The sequence below is a fragment of the Dacryopinax primogenitus genome (genome assembly GCF_000292625.1).
Source record: "Dacryopinax primogenitus strain DJM-731 SS1 chromosome Unknown DACRYscaffold_5, whole genome shotgun sequence".
NCBI lineage: Eukaryota > Fungi > Basidiomycota > Dacrymycetes > Dacrymycetales > Dacrymycetaceae > Dacryopinax > Dacryopinax primogenitus.
The window spans coordinates 536,770-556,132 of record NW_024467202.1 but is presented as its reverse complement, the minus strand read 5'-3'; the positions used below and the strand labels follow the sequence as shown (position 1 = coordinate 556,132).

The 19,363-nt window shown below is 54.2% G+C and overlaps 8 protein-coding genes across 8 annotated transcripts; 3 read left to right on the top strand and 5 right to left on the bottom strand.

Annotated features, from left to right (window-relative positions):
- Window positions 1–90: 90 nt before the first annotated feature.
- On the top strand, window positions 91–1,094 carry DACRYDRAFT_21150 (60S ribosomal protein L11). The gene is made up of 4 exons (XM_040772259.1): window positions 91–132; window positions 240–303; window positions 353–810; window positions 862–1,094. Exons 1-4 carry the CDS (start codon window positions 130–132, stop codon window positions 865–867), a joined length of 531 nt encoding a protein of 176 aa, XP_040630518.1. The 5' UTR covers window positions 91–129; the 3' UTR covers window positions 868–1,094.
- Window positions 1,095–1,133: 39 nt separating this feature from the next.
- On the bottom strand, window positions 1,134–2,609 carry DACRYDRAFT_49710 (mandelate racemase/muconate lactonizing enzyme family protein; the record flags this gene model as incomplete). Its single annotated transcript, XM_040774930.1, has 5 exons — window positions 1,134–1,739; window positions 1,792–1,964; window positions 2,020–2,164; window positions 2,217–2,394; window positions 2,446–2,609. 5 exons carry the CDS (start codon window positions 2,607–2,609, stop codon window positions 1,134–1,136), a joined length of 1,266 nt encoding a protein of 421 aa, XP_040630517.1.
- Window positions 2,610–3,440: 831 nt separating this feature from the next.
- DACRYDRAFT_21149 (uncharacterized protein) lies at window positions 3,441–4,604 on the bottom strand. Its single transcript, XM_040772258.1, has one exon. It carries the CDS (start codon window positions 4,020–4,022, stop codon window positions 3,495–3,497), a length of 528 nt encoding a protein of 175 aa, XP_040630516.1. The 5' UTR covers window positions 4,023–4,604; the 3' UTR covers window positions 3,441–3,494.
- A 2,931-nt stretch (window positions 4,605–7,535) lies between these two features.
- On the top strand, window positions 7,536–8,346 carry DACRYDRAFT_77286 (ESCRT-II complex vps25 subunit; the record flags this gene model as incomplete). Its single annotated transcript, XM_040776260.1, has 4 exons — window positions 7,536–7,615; window positions 7,668–7,840; window positions 7,915–8,060; window positions 8,130–8,346. 4 exons carry the CDS (start codon window positions 7,536–7,538, stop codon window positions 8,313–8,315), a joined length of 585 nt encoding a protein of 194 aa, XP_040630515.1. The 3' UTR covers window positions 8,316–8,346.
- A 146-nt stretch (window positions 8,347–8,492) lies between these two features.
- DACRYDRAFT_105783 (uncharacterized protein) lies at window positions 8,493–9,892 on the bottom strand (the record flags this gene model as incomplete). Its single annotated transcript, XM_040768139.1, has 7 exons — window positions 8,493–8,737; window positions 8,792–8,969; window positions 9,016–9,171; window positions 9,227–9,298; window positions 9,347–9,568; window positions 9,626–9,737; window positions 9,786–9,892. 7 exons carry the CDS (start codon window positions 9,890–9,892, stop codon window positions 8,493–8,495), a joined length of 1,092 nt encoding a protein of 363 aa, XP_040630514.1.
- A 1,336-nt stretch (window positions 9,893–11,228) lies between these two features.
- DACRYDRAFT_14697 (uncharacterized protein) lies at window positions 11,229–12,053 on the top strand (the record flags this gene model as incomplete). Its single annotated transcript, XM_040771050.1, has 2 exons — window positions 11,229–11,535; window positions 11,587–12,053. 2 exons carry the CDS (start codon window positions 11,229–11,231, stop codon window positions 12,051–12,053), a joined length of 774 nt encoding a protein of 257 aa, XP_040630513.1.
- A 244-nt stretch (window positions 12,054–12,297) lies between these two features.
- DACRYDRAFT_93925 (uncharacterized protein) lies at window positions 12,298–16,238 on the bottom strand (the record flags this gene model as incomplete). Its single annotated transcript, XM_040777185.1, has 14 exons — window positions 12,298–12,489; window positions 12,540–12,595; window positions 12,644–12,775; window positions 12,823–13,089; window positions 13,140–13,225; window positions 13,276–13,370; window positions 13,417–13,580; window positions 13,631–14,023; window positions 14,074–14,736; window positions 14,788–15,191; window positions 15,241–15,689; window positions 15,742–15,890; window positions 15,944–16,119; window positions 16,171–16,238. 14 exons carry the CDS (start codon window positions 16,236–16,238, stop codon window positions 12,298–12,300), a joined length of 3,294 nt encoding a protein of 1,097 aa, XP_040630512.1.
- Window positions 16,239–16,782: 544 nt separating this feature from the next.
- DACRYDRAFT_99215 (uncharacterized protein) lies at window positions 16,783–19,332 on the bottom strand (the record flags this gene model as incomplete). Its single annotated transcript, XM_040777577.1, has 4 exons — window positions 16,783–17,913; window positions 17,964–18,379; window positions 18,430–18,776; window positions 18,836–19,332. The coding sequence occupies 4 exons, from the start codon at window positions 19,330–19,332 to the stop codon at window positions 17,176–17,178; spliced, it is 1,998 nt and encodes a 665-aa protein (XP_040630511.1). The 3' UTR covers window positions 16,783–17,175.
- Between the last annotated feature and the right edge of the window lie 31 nt (window positions 19,333–19,363).

Genomic DNA, 19,363 nt, shown 5'->3' with positions numbered 1-19,363 from the left:
GAAGTAAATCAGCCACAAGATGTAGAACTGTACAGTTGCACCCTCGTGTATCCCGGATGCTAATTGCTATCCCATTAACATACCCTAACGCGCACACCGTCCGACCAGCCGACACCGACAACAATCAAAATGGTGAGTACTGCTGGAAGAAATGTAGTGGTCAGTGGTATTATACCATTGTCTTACACTTCGAGCGCACTCTCCACTGCCGAGGATATTGTTCTAACAAGTTTGCTCAGGCCGAAGAGTCGAAAGCCCCCACCAACCCCATGAAGGAGCTGCGGATAGACAAGCTCGTCATCAGTGCGTCTTTTTCTGGTTTTGTATGCATGTTTGTCTAATTCCTTTTCAGACATCTCGGTTGGCGAGTCCGGTGATCGTCTTACCCGTGCCTCCAAGGTGCTGGAGCAGCTTACCGGCCAGACGCCCGTAACGTCCAAAGCCCGGTACACCGTCCGGACATTTGGGATCCGTCGTAACGAAAAGATTGCCGTGCATGTCACCATCCGAGGACCCAAGGCAGAGGAGATTCTCGAGCGTGGGCTGAAGGTGAAGGAGTACGAACTGCGCCGGCGCAACTTTTCCGAGACAGGGAACTTTGGCTTCGGTATCCAAGAGCACATCGATCTCGGTGCTCGCTACGACCCCGGTATCGGTATCTTTGGGATGGACTTTTACGTCGTGATGGGCCGTCCTGGACAACGTGTGACGAGGAGGAAGCAGAAGAAGGCTCGTGTTGGTTTCCAGCATAAGGTGAAGAGGGAGGATACCATGTCGTGGTTCAAGCAGAGGTTCGATGGCATCATCCTCGTAAGTCGAATTTGGATCATTCGCCTCTCCTTGATGCTGACCTTTGCGCAGAAATGATCGCTTCCCCTGTTTCTGCCGTTTTTTCATGTATGCTCATAGGACGTGTCTATGCCTTACCATATGACACCCCATGACGAATACAGATTGTACCGCTGCATTTCAATCATATGATCACTGCAGTGCTCGTTTTGGAAGACGAGTACGCTCAGCGCGCCGTGTTGTTTCATAACGGTATATCATACTTCGTATATATCCTGGCAAGCTGTCATAAGCCTGCTAAAACGCATTCTACGCCCAAGAAAGTCCGGAACCACAATGAAGAATCACGCCCGATGCGCAGCATTCGGCGTGCCGTTAGTAGTAGGTACGCTGAGAGGCTTCTCTGGAGCAGGAGTGAGGAGATGCGCGGCTGGAATCAGGACAGCCTGGGGATTCAGCTCGAGGCCGAAACCTGGTGCGTCGCTGACATCGAGAATGCCTCCGATAGGCAGAGGCTCGTTTAAAAACAGATCACCGAAGCACGGGTGAATGGACTTCCCGTCTGGCGAGTTTGCGATGTACTCGCAGAATGGCGAGTGTGCCTGGGACATGATGAAGTGATAACTATATGGGCCTGACCCGTGCGGAACAACAGGTATGTCGTACGCGCTAGCCATGGCGCTGACCTTGAGTAGCTCCGTCAAGCCTCCGATCCACATCACGTCAGGTTGGATGATATCGATGGACCGACCTTCAATAAGCTTGCGGTGTCCATAGCGGGAGTACTCGTGCTCGCCCGTTGTCCAGCGTACCGTGGGCATGCGTTCCTTGAGCAGCTTGTGCCCGTCAAAGTCGTCGGGGTGCAAGACTTCCTCCCACCAGTAGATATCGATCTTCTCGTCGATGCACTTCTGCGCGATTTCCACTGCGTATGTAATATTGAGCGACATCTGTGTACGACATCAGAATCTCCGAGATAATAAGAAGTGCCACAGCACGCACCCAACAGTCGACCATGAGCGGGAAGTCAGGTCCAACGGATTCACGGTGTTTCCTCAGGAATTCCACGTTCTTCCGCAACCCCTCCGGTCCCTCTGAGGGGGAATACGGCAAAGGAACTTTGGCGCCCCAGAAGCCCATGCGCTTCGTCTCGTTGGGAAGAGGGCCGGTGCAATCTGGTAGAGAGATAAGAGGGGGTTGACACGTGTTGATCGCTTCAGATAGGCTTACAGAAGGGAATCTTCTCCTTTGTTCGGCCTCCTATCATCTTGTACACCGGCTCGCCCCTAAGTTTTCCCAAGAGATCCCAGATGGCGAGGTCAACGACGGAGATCGTGGCCAGTGTAATACCCTTCCTGCCGTAAAACATGCTTGCCTACGGTGGATCAGGTGCCGCTCCAGATATTGCTCCAGAACGAGAGGCGCACCTTGAACATTTGGTCCCACATAAGGTTGAGGTCTCGCGGGTCTTTTCCTACGACGAACTGCTTGAAGTGGTTTTCGATCAGCCAACAGGAGGGAGGGCCACCGAAGCCTGTTGCAATGCCTTCCGTGCCATCACTGGCCGTGACTTTGACAAACAAGGAGCCCAGAACACCGATGCCCCTATACTTAACATGAGCAGTGATTGTCACCACAATATTTTCTAAAACTCACCAGGACGTCCGCGACGCCCGGTATTCCTCATACTGGGACATGGGATTGGAAATGTACGTGTCAACAATCCAGTGGCCTTTGCCTTGCCTGTGATAGTCGCCCCCCGATCCTTTGCTCGAGGGCACGAAGGACTCGACCTTCGCTATGGTAGGGAATGGCGCCATGTTCACCGATCCCTTGCTTGAATTCCTGAAACTTGTTCAATGAGACGATAAGGATGCCAGTGAACTGGGGGGAGGGGGGTTCCAAGGTGAGCTCTTTCGCGGGTTTTTATAGACTTTGGTAGCGATGGGAGCCTAGCCTGTGGGAATCTCATAGTCCATAGGGTTGATTGGCTTGCGCCCAGTCCAGTGCAGCCCCCAACAGACTCATTGGAAGATCGGCCAGAATGAGAGATTGTACGTCTAAGTGTTCGCGAGGATGAAGCCCCGAATGGGGGAAAGAGGGTCCTCTTGACGCGGAGTACCAACCTGCCCCATTCGGGGTAACAATAAGCCGATCTTGAATCTCGCATATCCCTCTGACAAAACGTCGCTTTCTGGGTGTGGCACATCAATCGCCTTACGCGCAATCCCGGAAAGATTCGGGTTTGGGTTCGCTAAGAATTGTGAGCCGGCGCGGCGGCGCTCCTGCACGGACCGTCGGTATATCAACCTCGCTGCCCGATAGTCCAAGACGTAATGTGCCGAACGGCAGAGTCACCTCACCCTGACGCTGAACCTGAAAGCCTCTGATCAAGGATGCTTAAAGCTCACATGTTCAACCCAGGGTGGAGAAGCACCAACTCCACCATTTAAGCACCAGATAGACTTGGATTGCGACTGATCTACAGTGGGCCACGATATAGATACATCCGGATAGTGTGACAGCCGCCAAGGGGCTGGGAAGCCACTTGGCAACGTTTACAGCATCAAGAACTTGTAACCCGAATGGAAACAAAAAAGGAAAACAGCAGTGTATCCGTGTCAGAGAAAAAAAGGAGAAGAAATCCGGCAGAACAGCTCTTGCGAGCACATCATTCACAGGCAACAGGCATGCACAGTAACACCCTATGCCGTCAATTTGGATACCTCAGTCCCAGGCAAGCCGGCGGCAGCAGCGACAGGGGCCAGTTCGGAAGTCGCTGTTGAGTGAGACGCTGCAATCTCGTCCAAGACGGCAGGCGACGTCTTTTTCTGTCTGCTCGAGAGGGGCGCCACAGGTCTCTCGTCAGCGGGAGCCGTTTCCAGCAAGGCAAGATCGGCCTCTTCGACCCGTTTCCGTCTCTTGCCAGAATCAGCCTCGTCCACACTATTGTCGACGGCGAGGGACGGAGAGGGTGCTTCGACTTGAGGAGGACCAGGTTCAGCGGGTGACGCATCGCCCTTCTTCTGCTTCTTCGAAGATGGGGCCGTTTCCTCCCCGACCGCGTCGAGCTCTTGCTCTTCCTCGTCCCGCTTTCGCTTCTTGTCCGCGCCGGTCGCCGCATCAGGGGAGTTGTTCATCCTCGAACTGCTGCGCGTCGTTCGTTCAGAGTAGAAGATGAGCGGCGCCTTATGGCTTTTCTTCTTCGGCGCAGGAGTAGCTTCGGCAGGCATAACAGTGACGTCCTTGCCCTCGCTCTCCTTGTCCTTGTCCTCCTTGCCCTTGTCCTTGTCCTTGTCCCTCCTCCTATCCTTAGCAGTAGCTTTCTTAGACTTCGAACCCCCCTTCCGTTTCTTAGCCGGACTAGGGCTAGGTCCAACCTCCTCACTCGCGCCCGTCGACCCCTCCTCCTCCCTCTTCCGCTTCCGCTTCCCCTCCCTCAGCTCATCCACGACACTTATCACCTCCTGAACCTGTTCAGGCAAGAGGGTTTCAACCCCAACCCCAACCCCCTTCCCATTCCCATTCCCACTCCCTTCCAGTCCCAGCTCCTGACGCTCCGCCTCTCCCTGCTGCTCCCTCTCTGCCCGCTCCCGCTCTTCCCGCTGCTTGGCACTCCTCGTCCGCCCCTCTGTAGGCCCATGTAACGCATCTTCAACCCGCTCAACCAGTTCGTCCCCCACAACAGAGCGTACGAACCTCCCGTCAACATATATCCTCCCAAGCCGGTAGTCGACCGCCGTACGGCCAAATCTCTGCAAGGAGGGGGAGGCACACCACGCGCCGTCGCACTCGAACTGCGGCTCGGTGTCTGCTTGGAAGGACAAGGGGATCGAGGTGAGAGCAGAGTCCTCAGCAGATCGGACGAGCGCAGCCGTCTCTTCCCGCCTGATCCAGCGCCACCCTCTCACATCCAGAACTACAGGTTGCAGCGGGCTCGTGTTCCCGTTCTGCGCCGACACGCCCCGAGGGAGATCAGCAACGACTCCTTCCTCCAAGAGGAGGATCTGGTCCCCCTCTGCCCGGGGAGCTAGCAGCTTCCCGCTCCCATCTATGATCGCAGGACGCGGAGCGAGCGAGGAAGGATGAGAATGCGCATGCGCATGACACAGATGCAAGAGCCATTCTTGCTTTCCAGCTTGCGGGGGTGCGACGGTGCCAGATGCGGAGGAAGGGTGCGAGTAGAGAACGATATCGTGTGTCCTAAGCGTGGGCTCTGTGTCTGTCCAAGAGATTGCAAAGCCCGAAGGGGCGAGAGCCGGGGGGCCGTCTACTTCCATTTCGACTTTGACTACATCGGCGGTCGGGGCGAGGGGAAGACTTTCCGCCGGCGTAGAAGGAGCAGGCCCAGGCCGGGGTAGGCCGTCAGTCTTCGCCGGTTCAGACTTCTCGGCCCTCCCATCCGGGGCAACACGGTGCTCCTGCTTCTGCTCCACTACCCCATCCATCCCCTCAGCTTCGGCATCCTTCGTCCTCCCCTCCCCGTCGTCATGCTTCTCCCGTCTCTCTCCCGCTATAGCTGTTGTTGCTGCCTTATCCGTTTTCGGCTAGATAAGATGTCAACCCCCCGACAGCGAGAAAGGCAGGATGAAGCACCTCGGAAGCCGAAGCCCTGCGCAGGGCATACGTAGCATCCACCGCTTGGTTAACAAGTTGTTCCAGTTTGAAAGGCACATATTCCTCCCTAATCCCTATTAGCCCCCATTGCCCAAAAAAGTGAACTCCGTACCAGCGCCTAGAATCCTCCCATCCGAACCTGACCTGCACTCCCAAACCCCGATCCCACCCCTCCTGCCCGCTCGCAGCCCACTCTTCCCATCGCACCCCCTTGCCCCGCTCGACAGCACGTATCATACCGAACAAACTCTGTTTCTGCCCATGCTTTGGCTCAGAGGCAAGGGCGTCCCAGTCCCAAATCCGTTTTCTCAGCTGGGTGGGATCACGCGTGCCCCGCAGGTGGGGGAAGAGCGCGCTGTGCTGCAGTATCCTTGGGCGGGACTCGAGTTTTGCCCTGATGCGAGAGGGGAGGCCTTGGAGCTGTTCAACAACCACCACGTCAGTCATAGTGCGCAGAACGGAGGATAGAGGGAAGGAGACGCACCCCGACCTGCCAAGTAGCTTCAAGATACTCGTAACTCAACCCATCATGGTCGTTCCCCCAGCCCAAGCTGTGTATCCCCGCACCTCCCAAACTCGGTCTATACACGGTCTTAGGCTCCCAAGCCCTCACTCTCAGCCTAAGAACCGTCCGTCTCTTGCCCGCAGAATCACGTAGTTCACCACGCGCCGCACGCTGGAAGTCTTCGAGCAAGACGAGTCGGGCATGCAGCGCGCAGAGGACGGGGTCGCTGTCGCACGTGTAGAACCGGGTGCCGAAGATGTACCGATTTTCCGCGGAGGGGAGGGCAGGGGGGCAGGGCACGAGCAGGTCGAACGTTGCCGGTAGGTGGCGGAAGGAGCGGGGGGGAGGGTGGGAGAGGGAGTGGTACACCCCGGCGTAGGGCGCGCGCGGGGAGGGTCGAGGGAGGTCGGCCGGGGGAGGAAGGGAGTGCGCTACCACGGACGGAGTGGGCGTGTGAGTGTGAGAAGGGATTATGATCGTCCCCGGATCGCGGGAAGAGGGCGGGCGGGGATCTTGCCATGGGCGGCTGGGCTCGCGTGGCGGTGGTGGGGGGAGTCGCTCACGCTCGCGTTCCCGTGCCTCCCTCTCACTGGCTTCGCGCTCGCGTTCTGTGGGTGAGATCCCATGCACGACAGGCTTCGTCTCCGCCTGAGGGATACCACCGGACCCGACCTGATCTCTCAGTACTGGGCTTACGCCATACGTCGCCTCCCGTGCGGGGAGTGGCGAGTACCGCTGGTCGATGACAGGGGAGAGGATTGACGTTCCCCCCGCACCTGTGAAGGGGGAGGAGTTGGTTGTCGGTCTGTATCGTTCTCTCTCCCTCTCCCGTTCCCGTTCCCTTTCTCTTTCTCTTTCGCGGTCGACATCTGGTGCGGGTCGCTCGGGGCTGCCAAGTACCGGTGTCATTCCAGGAGCGGAGAAAGCGTAGTCCCTCTTCTGCAGCAGGTTGTTGATATCCATCTTAGGGCTGATAGTGTGCGCGCTTAATGGTTCCCTCGTCGCCGCATAAGGAGGAGGAGTGACGACCGAGCGGGAAGGAGAAGTGTGCACGGGGAATGGGGGTGGGAGTGTTCTTGACGCAGTGAAAGCGGGTAAGATGCTTGCCAACGTCGGTCCTCTCTCTTGTGTTCTCTCCCTCTCCATAGGTTGTGCGATGGTTGGTGTTGTCGGAGGGGGTGGAATAGCAGCTGCGAGAGGACCTGCAGTGTCGTATGACCTTAGAACGGATGCTACTGTGGGTGAACGTGGTTGTAGTGGTGGAGTTGCCAAAGGGAAAGCTGCGTGATGATGGTGAGTAGCGTATATCTGAGCTGGAGTGTCGTGTAAAGCGTTGGTGGTGGTTGGTGAATGAGATGGATGAGACGGTGAGGACATCGTTGAAGAGTGTTATGTCGACGATGAAGAGACGTTCGCCGCTCTACTTGCGTGTCTGTCGTTCACCTTTCACTGTTAATCCCCGCTGTTAACCCTCACGGATTCAGATTCACCTCCCGATACATTAACGCCACATTCACATCACGTACACTCGGAACCGAAGATACACCGAAAAGGCCCTGACTCATGACTACGATGAGGGATCAACCGCACTTTACTTACTCGTGTATCCCCTTGCTGCAGCTTAATGGGCCTCGAACTCGCTCCCGTGAAAGTACAATCAGGATTCCTACTCCCATCAATCCATTCCTGGCCTGCATTCTTCACGTACGCCTCCATTCCCTCCCTTTCCCCCAAAGCGTCACTCACACTGCCGCAGATATCAACCCAACCCACGCACATTCTCCACCCAACGCGAGCACTGGACGACGCTTATCCTCACTTATGCACGTTTTGCCCGGATATGGGAACTCAAAGTCGGCGATGTGGACGATGCTGCTTCTGGAGGCGTGTGGGGTGAGGTGTTACATAACCCGCGGTTGAAGCCTCCGAGTGAGTCACCTTGACCCGTTTTATCCTCCCTTGTTCGCTCGATAGAGCGTCAGGTGCTGACTCAGGGCACAAAGGAACGATTGGTCGTAAGATGCTCCAGATACTTCTGGAACAGCTTATAGAAGAGGAACGCGCGCTCCCCGACCCTCCAAAACAGAGCTCGAGTGTCATCCTCTGTTGGCGGACAATTCCCGAGTGGGCAGGAATATTACATGACTGGGTACGTCTCCCCCGTCTGTGCTTCTACAAAAATATCTGCAATACGGCTCGTGTTAACAATTCGAATTAGGCAGTCACCACAGGACAAACGAACACCATCCTAACCCTGTTCGAGATCTCCAACCCCCAAGTACCTTCCGACCTCTCGGGCATGCCAGAGCCCCTCCTGAGACGAGCGATCGCCCTGTTGCAGAAGACGGGCAAGGCCCAGGTTATCGAGGGTGCTGATGGGGGTGGAGTGAGGTTTTTCCCTTAGCGGGTGAGGGCCCGGGTGTACGTTTTTGTGCTTGGGTGGAGGGCGCAGCGCGCTTGGGGAGTATTATTATTTGGCCCAGGTCGGTACATGTACTAGTGTACAACATATTTTATGCAGGAGCAGGTGCCTTCACCTGCCAGTCATCGAACGCCGAGTGCCCAGCTTAGTGCTCAGCGCTCAGTCCTCCTCACTCTGATCACCAATAAACGCCAACAGGTCTTGTTCCTTCTTCTGCTCCCCGTCAGCCATCAGCACGCTCCCATCCGAATGCTGTAGACCCACTTTTCGCTCAACGACATCCTCCGCCTCCTCCTTCTTCTTCTTCTCGGCTTCACTCGCGCTTTCCACTTTCTGCTTCGCTACAGCCCCTCTGGTCCTCCTCGCCGACATCCCCCGAGCCTTCTCGAACTCCACCACATCCTCTGGGCAGCATCAGCCCACGTTCAACCCACACAAACCCAAGCAGAAGGACCCACCGATCTCCTGCGCCAGCTCTCTCTTCTCCCTGATCTTCTTCGCCTTGTCTAGCGATAACCGGCCTGTCATCCCCAGCTCGCTAAGGAGCCGCTTGACATGCCTAACCTGCTCGCTGGGGGACAACCCAGCAAGCTCGCGATTCCACTGTTTTCTCACTCCGCACGCAGTTACGAATTTCTGTCTTTGTTTAGCTCACACGCGGGGGGGGAAGAGCAGAGCACACTTTGAGCCGCGCGAGATCTTCCTCTGCCGACCCGGAGGGGGGAGGAGCTTCCTTCCGCCGCCGCCGCCTTTCCCCGCTGGGTTTGGCGGTCTTTTCAGCTTTAGAGCGCTTGTGGGCGGGAGGGGAGTCGTAGACGCTGCTCATGTCGGTCTCGCTCTGCTTAGGGCTCGTCAGACGGGTGCGGTGGGGAGGGTAGACGACGTCAGCGCACATCATCGACTTTTTTGGCTGAGGGCTCTTTCCCCTCGCCTTCCTTGTCTTCTGTCAACTTAGATGAGGGTTTCTGTTCATGTAAGCTGCTGCCGTTAGGGTAGAGACCATAAGAACGTACTTGAGGGGACAGCAACTGCTCTCCGGACTCCTCATCTCCCTCCAAATGCTCGCTACTCGATCCAGCCTTCACCGGTTGCCTCACCCCATCATCCTTATCCTCGCTCGGCCTCGATTTCTTAGCAGGCTTCTCTCCCCCCTCACTCTTCCGTTTCATCCCCTTCGTCCCCGATGTGCTAGGCTCCCCAGCCGGTTCCTCCCCAGGCTCAGGCTCGTCATTGTCCTATCCCCTATCAGCGACCCAGCCATGTACACCCACTGGGACCGCAGACAAACATACCAGGGCCCAATTGACAGCCAACTTGATCTCCCCTTTCCAGCGATCACATTCCCCTTCCTCCATGTGCAGCTCTTTCTCCACCTGCCGGCGGACGGACTTGATCGACGTCTCCCTGTTTCTCTGATCAGCCCGATCCCATCTCGGACGGACGCTCGCGCACGCACGACCGCACGAGTAGAGAAACCGGACGTACCCGAGTCGATCATCGCGTTTCGCTCGGAATATGATGGATTTAACCACTTGCTCAACTTGTTCCACCGTGGGCATCATGAGGACGTTTGATATTTGAAGGGGGTTCGAGACTGGACGGACGCGTTCGGCATTGATCATGACTGCGCGGGTTTGTTCACGTGACCGTTTGGTATTTCCCCGAATGGGGTAGCACAGTGACACAGCGCATGGTCAGAAAAGACAGCCATTCGGCTTATCTCTAAATATTGGGGTCGTTCCTTATTTTCAGATGAATCGTGAAATAAGAACAGGAGGTTTGATGTTTCACGCTTCCTCGCCCCACGTTGATTTCACTCGCCTCCTCGGCGTAGATGAAATGCGCCACAAGAGCCCGAAGACCCCAGGGCCGTCAGAAAGCGCGTTCATCCGCCGCCGGAACTCGGTGCACGCAGTGAAGATTAATGGGGTTTCGCAGCGGTGATCAAGATGGGTGATCAACATGAACGTTCTCGGGAAAAGGAGAACAGAGGCTGAAACACACCATGTTAGTCCCGGAGAACGTGGCTGATGATGCCGGAGCAGACGTCCGCACAATCGGGTCCAATATTGTCGGTGAAATGGACCATGAGGAGTTAGAGTTCGAATAGACGATGCACCAGCCTGCTGGCATTGATCCGATGATAATTGGTCGTCTAATCGTGTCTCCAAGTGCTTCACAAGGAGGGCGCGTCTTCAGTGAATCGGGACGCGCCAATGACGCCCAGACATACTCCTTGGATCACACGAGTTATATTCGAATATCGTCGCTGTTGCTGTAGACAAGTCGCCGCCGCAAAGTGGGGAAATAGCGAGGCAGTGCTCCTGTCTTTGAGACGGCTCCTCGCCCAAACTTCCGCCCTCCGTCGCTGACCTCTAGACCTCCGACGTCAATTATTATTATCGGTTGCTATAGGTAACCTCCCCGAGCGAAGTGGACGGAGCGCATACACGTCTGGTGTGAGTTGTCGAGAAGATGTCGATGCATCGCTTTAGTGGCTGAAACTGTCAGAGATGCGTCCCGTGTCTCCAGCGGGCCTGTACCCACATCAATCACGGCACAGTTTCCCATCGCGCATTCTACTCCTGCACTGTCTGATGTGGGCCATATGACTGGTCGAGATCGGCAATGATTTGCGGATTTCTAGTCGTCAAGGACCAATCTCACCGTCGATGGTGTGCTGATATGGAAAATGTATCGTCCCTCAATCGAGACTTGACACAATGCAACGCCCTCGACAGAATCTTAAGTGCTGAAACGATGCCCTGCTTGCACGTTTCACATAAGTAGATGAGCTGGTGGTTCTGTCAAGCGGTTTGTCTACTTGATCAACCTCTACCGCTTCTCTGGCCTTTGTCGTTGTCTTCGCCTTTGTCGTTGTCGTCGCGCTTCGTCATGACGAGCAGCTCGACATTGCCTGACAACGTCTCGCAAGCTGCATTCGCTGGTCTGCTAACGGCTGCCGGCTTCTTTGGAATTGCACTCATCGGTCTTATTGTTTATGTGCTCGGACGATGGCGCCGAGAGGTCAAACATAAACGTCAAGCTTCTACAGCCCAGCCCTACTACTTAGAAGACATGCCAATAACCCTATTATCTGTCCGAGAGTCTGTCATGAAGCCTCCTATGTATTCATCAAGTCCCTGGGCGGTGGATGCCGAGGCACAGAAAGTTGCTCTGTCAGTACTTGACATGAAGTCTCGTGAGTTCGCCTGTATTGCCCCAGGACCCGTTTCTTATCCGCATTTATTAGCCGCACTCCCTGGGTACTCGGTACCAGATTCGATGGCTGCAGAACTTCGCGCTTCGTTTGCTAGCCCATCCAAAGCCCCAATATTGATGGTTTCATCCCCATGGACACCAACGACCCCAGGATCGACGAATCCCCTTGGATCATCACATCTCGCTCAACAAATCAAAGTACCACCCATACCACCACCCATACCCATCCCTACAAGAGCCGCCGAGCGGGAAGCATTGGCACGTTATACTATGCCTCCTCCGACTCCGCATTGCCCCATCACTGGTATGCCGCTGGACATTACCCAGCGAACGCCCCCGCCAGTATATAACGCTTCCATGGAACGCGCGCAGCGTGCAGCGCTACGACAGCAGCGTCGGAAGGGGAACCAGAAGACTCTCTGGCGTGAAACGTTGAAGAGCGTCAAGAGCATCAAGAGCGCCAAGACCGCTGTGACTGCATCTTCTTCGATCGCATGACCTGACCATATCCATGTATTACTATCTCTCTGTAGTGCACCTTTTGAGCACTGTATTCTACGCACCTCCGCATACTTTTTTTCCGCTCAGGAGCGGAACTAGCTATCTTTCGGTTTCATTTCACTTCAAGGACTTCTACGGGCGGTATTCACGTGTATGACCTATGCAGATAAAGAAAGAATCAATTCTAATTTTCTTAGTATTACAGGTTCACAGGGTATCGCAATGAGGAGATATATGTCCGTTACCAGCTAACATTGAATCGTTCCATCATCTCAACTGCCTCTGTCACGTCCTTCTGCGCTTTCTTCCGCATATAGAAAATAGGACAATCCTTGCTAGCACACAACACGTCTTGGTGCAAAGAACCTTGACACCTCTGACATTGTGTCCAAAGGCGGGCAAAGTGTACTTGAAGGCCAGATGTCGTGGATGCCTACCAGTCTCTATTAGTGCGAGGCTGGATCGCAGCGGACAGATACTAACTTGCTTCTGATAAAGCTCAGGCAGCCTTGACCGACAATTGTTGCAAACCGCGCCATCTGTAACCTAGATGAGTGACTGTTGAGATACTTGTATGTGAACCATACTTGGATTCTTGCTATTGTTGGCTCGCATAGGTGTTTTACACCCTAAGCACGTCACTGTGCGGACGGCAAACTTCATTAATCCCCCAACGGTTGGTGTAGCGATCTGGATAGAACGCGTGTGTTCACCAGCAACTTGAGGTATCTCAGCAAATAATCGAGCAGAAGACCGGATGACTCACGGAGTGACTTGGCCTTCTCTCCAAGAATGGGTTCGAAGATCCGCATCAACGGGTTCGACAGTTGATTATCGAGATAGTATCTGGTATCGATGGGGACATTGTTCTCCAAGACGTACAATGGATCCTCCGACTTTTCGTATGCTGCAGCGTCTTTCGTGCCTTTGATGATGACATACGCCACACGGTCGCCCAAGGCAGGGGCCGAGCCAACGTCGCGCTGCTTCATCCGCTTGACCAGCTCCGAATGCGCTTGTTTAGCGGCATAATCTGGTACTCGAGATAAGGTCACTGAAAGGGACCTGCAGCCATGCACTTGCCTTCTTTGGTTAGCGCTTTGGTGATCACAAGTTGGGACATGTCTATCTTATTTTGCAATAGATCTGAAATAGTTTGCTTTGTATATCTGTGGTCAGGTGAGTTGGGGAATGCATCCTAGCATATAGGAAGACATACTCGATAGCACCGTCCACATCTCGTTCAATAAGCATCTTATGCAGGCACGTCTCTATGACAGTCTGCACTAGTCGGCAATTGTCCCGTCGAACGGTCTGGGAAAACGTCAAGGACTGAATGAGCTTTGAGCACAAGACAGACCTCGATACCCTTGCTGTCCATCTTATCCCATTTCTCTGCCTTCGTCCAGTAGAGCCCAGCATAACGCTTCTTGCTGATGAGAAGATATGGGAAATAGACCTTCTCGAACTCGAGCTTGATTGGTCTCACAAACTTCGCGGTGATGATCTCAGCGGCCTCAGCGCCTGAGACAGATGCATGAGAAAATGCAACCCTGTGGAAGAAGCAAACTGACCAAGAGCCATCGCGGTCTTCAAATCTGGACAGCCGAAGCGGACCATCACGGAGTCGGTATCACCGTAGATAACTTTGGCATCCCATTCCTTTCCGCTGGCAATGCAGTATTCTTTCTCGACCTCTTGTTTCGTTTGCTCGATCATATCACGCCCATACGCGGTCACACTGGAGGAAATTGCTAGACACGGCAGCTTGCCGATGGTGGCGCCCGTGAAACCGTACACCGAGTTGGCACTGATCTTCAGAGCCAGTTGCCGACCGTCAAGAACAGCCCGCTTGAATGGATCGGTTTCCTTCTTCAAGTCTGCTTTTGCGCGCTTTCGTGCTGTAATGAGGTCTTCTAAAACAGTAGGTAGAAGTCCCTTTCTTCGGGTGGGAGTGACAAAGTAGTCTTGAAGTATGTCAGATACTGTTGATGGCAAAGTATATGATACGGCTTACCATGATTCGGAGTCTTAACATAGTCGACACCTTCCACCAGATTGAGCCGATCGATGGTCTCTTTGGTTAGCAAAGTGGTGTAGCATAGATTATGGGCCATCATGATGGAAGGGTATAGTGAGCTGAAATCGAGTGTGGCAATGGGCACATCATAATATCCCTTTTCGGGCTCGATGACGGTCGCACCTTCGTACTGGACCTCGTCGGAGCCTTCAGATTTAACCGCGGGAACAAGATATCCGTCATCATTAGCTTTCCGATACAGTTGCGAGATAACCTTGATCTGTTGACCCCTTTGCAGAAGGTAATTGAATGGGACTCCGGTCACACGAGCCATCTCCGTATAGTTGACGAAGGACATCAGCTTATCCATCAGTCGCTGTGGCAAATACGAGTCTTTCAGACAGTAGACAGCAAGACGACGCCTTGACTCTGCGGTACCGTTCTGTAGCTCTGTGATGATAGAGTGGTGCACTTCTTCCTTTTGTTCACCGAGGAACTCAGCGCAAACTGCATTGAGCGTGTAACTCCGAAGCTTGTAGTCTCGTTGCATGACTTGAAGCATGTCAAGTTGCAGACGTCCCTCCATGGGGGTTTCCTTGGAGTCTCGTGTTCCATAAGCTTTTGATGAAAAGTGGGCCTCCTTGATCTGTGTCTTTTGATCTGAGCATACTATTTCAGCGAGATCCAATCGAATGATAACATGCTGCTCACTCTTTATCCGGCTTAGATAGGGAAACTTGTTGCATTTGAGGGCACTGGCGCGATCCAGCAAGTACGGCAAGTCGAAGTTCGCGATGTTGTAGCCAACAATCATGTCCGGATCAACTTCCTCGACAAAGTCCTTCCATTTCGAGAGCAAATCTGCTTCCTTCTCGAATTCAAGAACTTGGGATCCCACAATGTTGGCACAGGTGTTCAATGTAAAAATATTACGGATGAAGGGGCTGCTCTCGCCCTGGCGGGTAACCATGTTGCCGATCTGGATGACAGGGTCGATTTGAGGCTCGGGAAAGATACCCTTGCGACCCGCGCACTCGATATCGAAACTGAGTACACGGAGAGGAGCGGTCTTCTGCCATTCGCCTTCAGGAGCGTGCGAGATAAACTGATTCCATCTGCAAACAGTCAATCGTTGGAAACACGAGCGCGCGAGATTGTGCATACTGGACGGTGAATTCGATCTGGCACTTTGACACCTGTTCTCTGGCTGACCGAAGCTGATACTTTCCCGCTGGAACCTCGATCCAGTTCATTCCAACCACGCGGCAGTCGATCATAAACCTCATTTCATACGAGATGTTGCTCTCGTACGTAGGAACGGGCCCGGTAAACAACCCCTTGTAATCGATCTCGCCTCGGTCGAACATTCCACGGATCTTAGGCAGGAGCCTGGGTTTCGAGATCACGATCTTCAGGAATGGATTTTGGTCGTCTCCCCGATAACCCCACAGACTCTTCTTCTTTATAATTTCGAGTCTGAATATAGCCTCATCGTTCCGCTCATTAATGTAGCGACGGAAGGTGTCGCAATCTTGTTCGACAAATCCTCGAGGCACGGCAATGTAGAAGTACGGGTGAAATCCAGTGACGTGCATGAGGACGCTGTGTCCTTGCTGAAGTCGCTGTCAACAGCTTCGTCAAAGTGTGGACAGGAAACGGACACACCTCTGTGACACCGAAGAGGTGCAGAGAAGGGCTACCGTCGATCGCGTCCGCCGTCTCTTCTATATCAATCTGCTGGAAGATGATAGTGTCCCTCCTCTCATCAAGCGGTTTCAACTCCGGCCGAGCCCACTGCTGCGAGCCAGACGGATCTGAACAGTCACGCTCAACAGCCAGCTAAGACTTGTCGCTACAAGACACCTACCGATCTCCTCAGACTGAGTCTGTAGCCTCTCCAGCACTTCTGTAAACGACCCCGTATCCCCATTGACAGTCTTGCTCTTCTCCTGATGAACATGTCCCCCGAGTTGGTTATTCGTTGGCGTCCCCTCCAGCTTGCGTTTCTTAGGCGCAGGCTGGCTCGTCGGTTCTGGTCGCTCGCTGTTGTTACCAGCTCAGCATAGTACGTACCAAATAGGAGATGACACTCACTGGAGATGCATGATATTTGGTGGCGGGACGTTCTCCTGGTTCGCCACGGGTGAAGGGCGATGAACCATCGGGGTAGATACGTATAGCGGTGATGACCAAGCAGAAATATCTCTTCCACAAGTCTAAGCGATGTGCGCCAAGTAACTTTCTGTAAGCTAAGCAGTAACGAACGAAGTACTGTCGGGATTACGAAGACTGTTGGGGCAGACGCGGTGACTACGGACGTACAGGAGCGAACGTTACTTCGGACGCGTCCAAATACATGGCGTGCCTATTCTGGCTCCGTTTCATGAAGGTCACATGACACGCGACGCCCAGTAACAACACACGAATGTTGATGTGCACTAGTGTTGTTTACTACTGTGAGAAGGTGTACTTGGCTAAAGGTTTGTTGGCGCTTGGCAGGACTTATTCTGACACTGGCAAATCATCGTGTCATCCCATATCATTTGATACTGCTAACTACGTTGGTGGGAGACCCACGGCAGATGAGATATGAAGAAAAGAAAGTTCAGGTCTGAGGGAAAAATGATAAAAGGCATCAGGAAGGGCTACTGCAAGGTCCATTGTCCCATATCTACACGAGATGGGTGTGGTTGCGCGTGAGGGAGGGAGAAATGTGTGAGGATACAGAGTGCATGGACGGGGTGGGGAGGTCAAGATCAGCTAGTTTTGGGAAAAGGAGGGAATGAAACGATAGTCAGCACTGAAAGATTGTAGGATAAAATGCATTGCAGGCGGGAAAACATGATATCAGCAGAAAAGGCTAAGCGCAACCGACCGTGTGCGTGTTACGGGTCTGGACTTGTCAATGATCAGCTCCAGACTAGCAGGGCATGACCACGGGTGAAACGTTGAAGGCGTTGCAATTTGCAAGAAGGAAAGGAATAGAAGGTCCGTGAGGTAGAAGAGCAAGGAGAAGTCAGCGAGTCGCATCACCCTCTAGAAGTTAAATATCCGTCATGAAAAGCCGATGTACAACCTGAGCCAAGCACAGTCTTGCACTCAACCTCGGTAGTAAGGGCCTGGGGGCATCCCAGCGCCTTTTGGAGGCGGTGGGGGCGGCATGTGGTATGTCGGCGAAAGCGCTTGGGATGGCATGTGCATGGGAGGAGGCACCGTCGCGGATGGGCTATTGGGCATCGCAGGAGGGTAATAGCTTTCCGGTCGCTTGCCGTTGCTGTCTTGTGAAGTTGATCGGTTGTGGCCGTATGCACTGCGACCGTTGTTGTACGGCAAATGCTCGGAGGAGCCATGAGGAGTACCACCTTCAGGTGAGTGAAGCGGGGTCATCTCAATACGAGGGCTGCGGGGGGTGATGATTTGTGATCCACGAACGCTGGCGTCGTCCATGCGCATACGCCTGACTGACGGTGCAGGGGACCCAATTGGGGTGCCGAAAGCGGATGTGACGAGCGAGAAACTGCGGAATGGCTTCTCCACGTATATCCTGCGTTTGCCCTCCGTTGGGCCAGCGGGTACGGTGGTGTCGGCAAACGAGTCAGGATCGGCATCCGGGCCCCAAGACACGAAGAACGAGCACAGCCAGCGAGAAGCGTAGGCAGATGGATATACGACCAGGAAGTAAAACACGAGGGAGAGGAGGATGACGGTGATGAGGAGCACAGCCCAAGCAGCAAACAATGCGCCAGCATTGGTGAAGGGATGCGCAAAGTGGGACATGACGGAAGGTACCAGCGTGTACGACAGCGCAGGCGTCAACAGGTACATACCAGGCGTCAACTGATAGTGTCATCAGCAAACGCACGTTTCAAAGAATTAAGTAGGCTCACAATGAAGAGGTAACGGACAAGGAAGTTACCAAGCACAATCTGGGCCCACGGGGTGATCTCGACCCATAGTAGCGCCAACGTAACGAACATGGTGTCGCCAAATTGGATCTGCGTGACATTACGTACGTTCCACGCTGCCATCCCCATATCAATAGCGTTCCTTGTCGGTGTGATGAACTCGAATATGATGATCAAGGCGAGGAGAGTTGCCTGCACCAGGAGACGCTGGACGAGGGGCATGCGGCGGATGCGTGGTAAGAACATGGTCGACATGTCGTAGATGACGTAACCGAGCAGCGCTGGCGTGAAGTACGAGAACGTTCCCCAGGTGAAGCAGAACAGGACAATATAGATCCAGTAACGGTTCGATGGGAGCGCGGATACCACGATGTGGAGAAGGTACGTGAAGTAGGAGCCTGCATATACGTCAATTCAGGAAAGCAGTGTCAATGATCGAGGTACGCACTCTGGAAGAACCACGGAACGCTCCACAGATTGGCGCTGAACGCCTGGGCGAGATCCACATTGTAGCTGTACGTGCCGAACAGGCCCCAGAGAAGGGTGAAGAAGCCCGCAACGTTGGTGACACCACACCATTGTGGACCATCAATGCCAAGGACATTCGTGATAAGCTCGGTATGCCCACCGCCGCACATACCCCACTGAAGGAGGAGCACAACGATGACGGGAGGGACGAAGCGAATAGGGCGTGAGACGAGGGAGAGAGACAGAAGAGGGGATGCGTGAGGTAGAGGGATAGGGAGAGAGCGACCCGAGAGGAGTAATAGGCCCTGTACAGCGATGTTGGCCGATCTGTAGGGAGAGCAGTCCAAGTCAGCCGTCAGTATGCATACATGATGGTAAACACTAACCTTGTAACATAGAGAGGACTTGAACGGACGACAGCGCCAGGCTCCTCTTGGGTGATGGCAAGGAAAGCAGCATTCATGGCGACAAGGCCGCAAAGGAACTTGAGCCCGTCAACGTACCCCACTCTGCGACCCTCCTCCCCGCTAGCAGCACCCAAACTGCTTGACAGGTTGCGATTTTCAGCCGCCTCACCGGATCTCCTCTTCTCATCCTCGGCCAACCATGCCAGTAGACCACCGTTTGAATTTGAGTTTGCTACATTAGGGGAGGGGAAGCCATGTTTCTCATCTTCAGAAGGTGTGCCAAGGTACGGTGTTGACGCGCTCGCAGGATGTGTTACATGTAGATTGGAGCTGCGCTTTGCGTCGTAGGCAGAGTCGGCGTCTGGTTCTGCCTCTGATGCGAGGGTTGGAGTTGATGATGACGGGGTGAGGAGGTTTGACAGGGGATGACGTTTGCCCGCCTGAATTGCAGAAGCGGCTGAGGGAGAGGGGGGCATTGAGGGACGACGATAAGGATTGCGGTGAGGA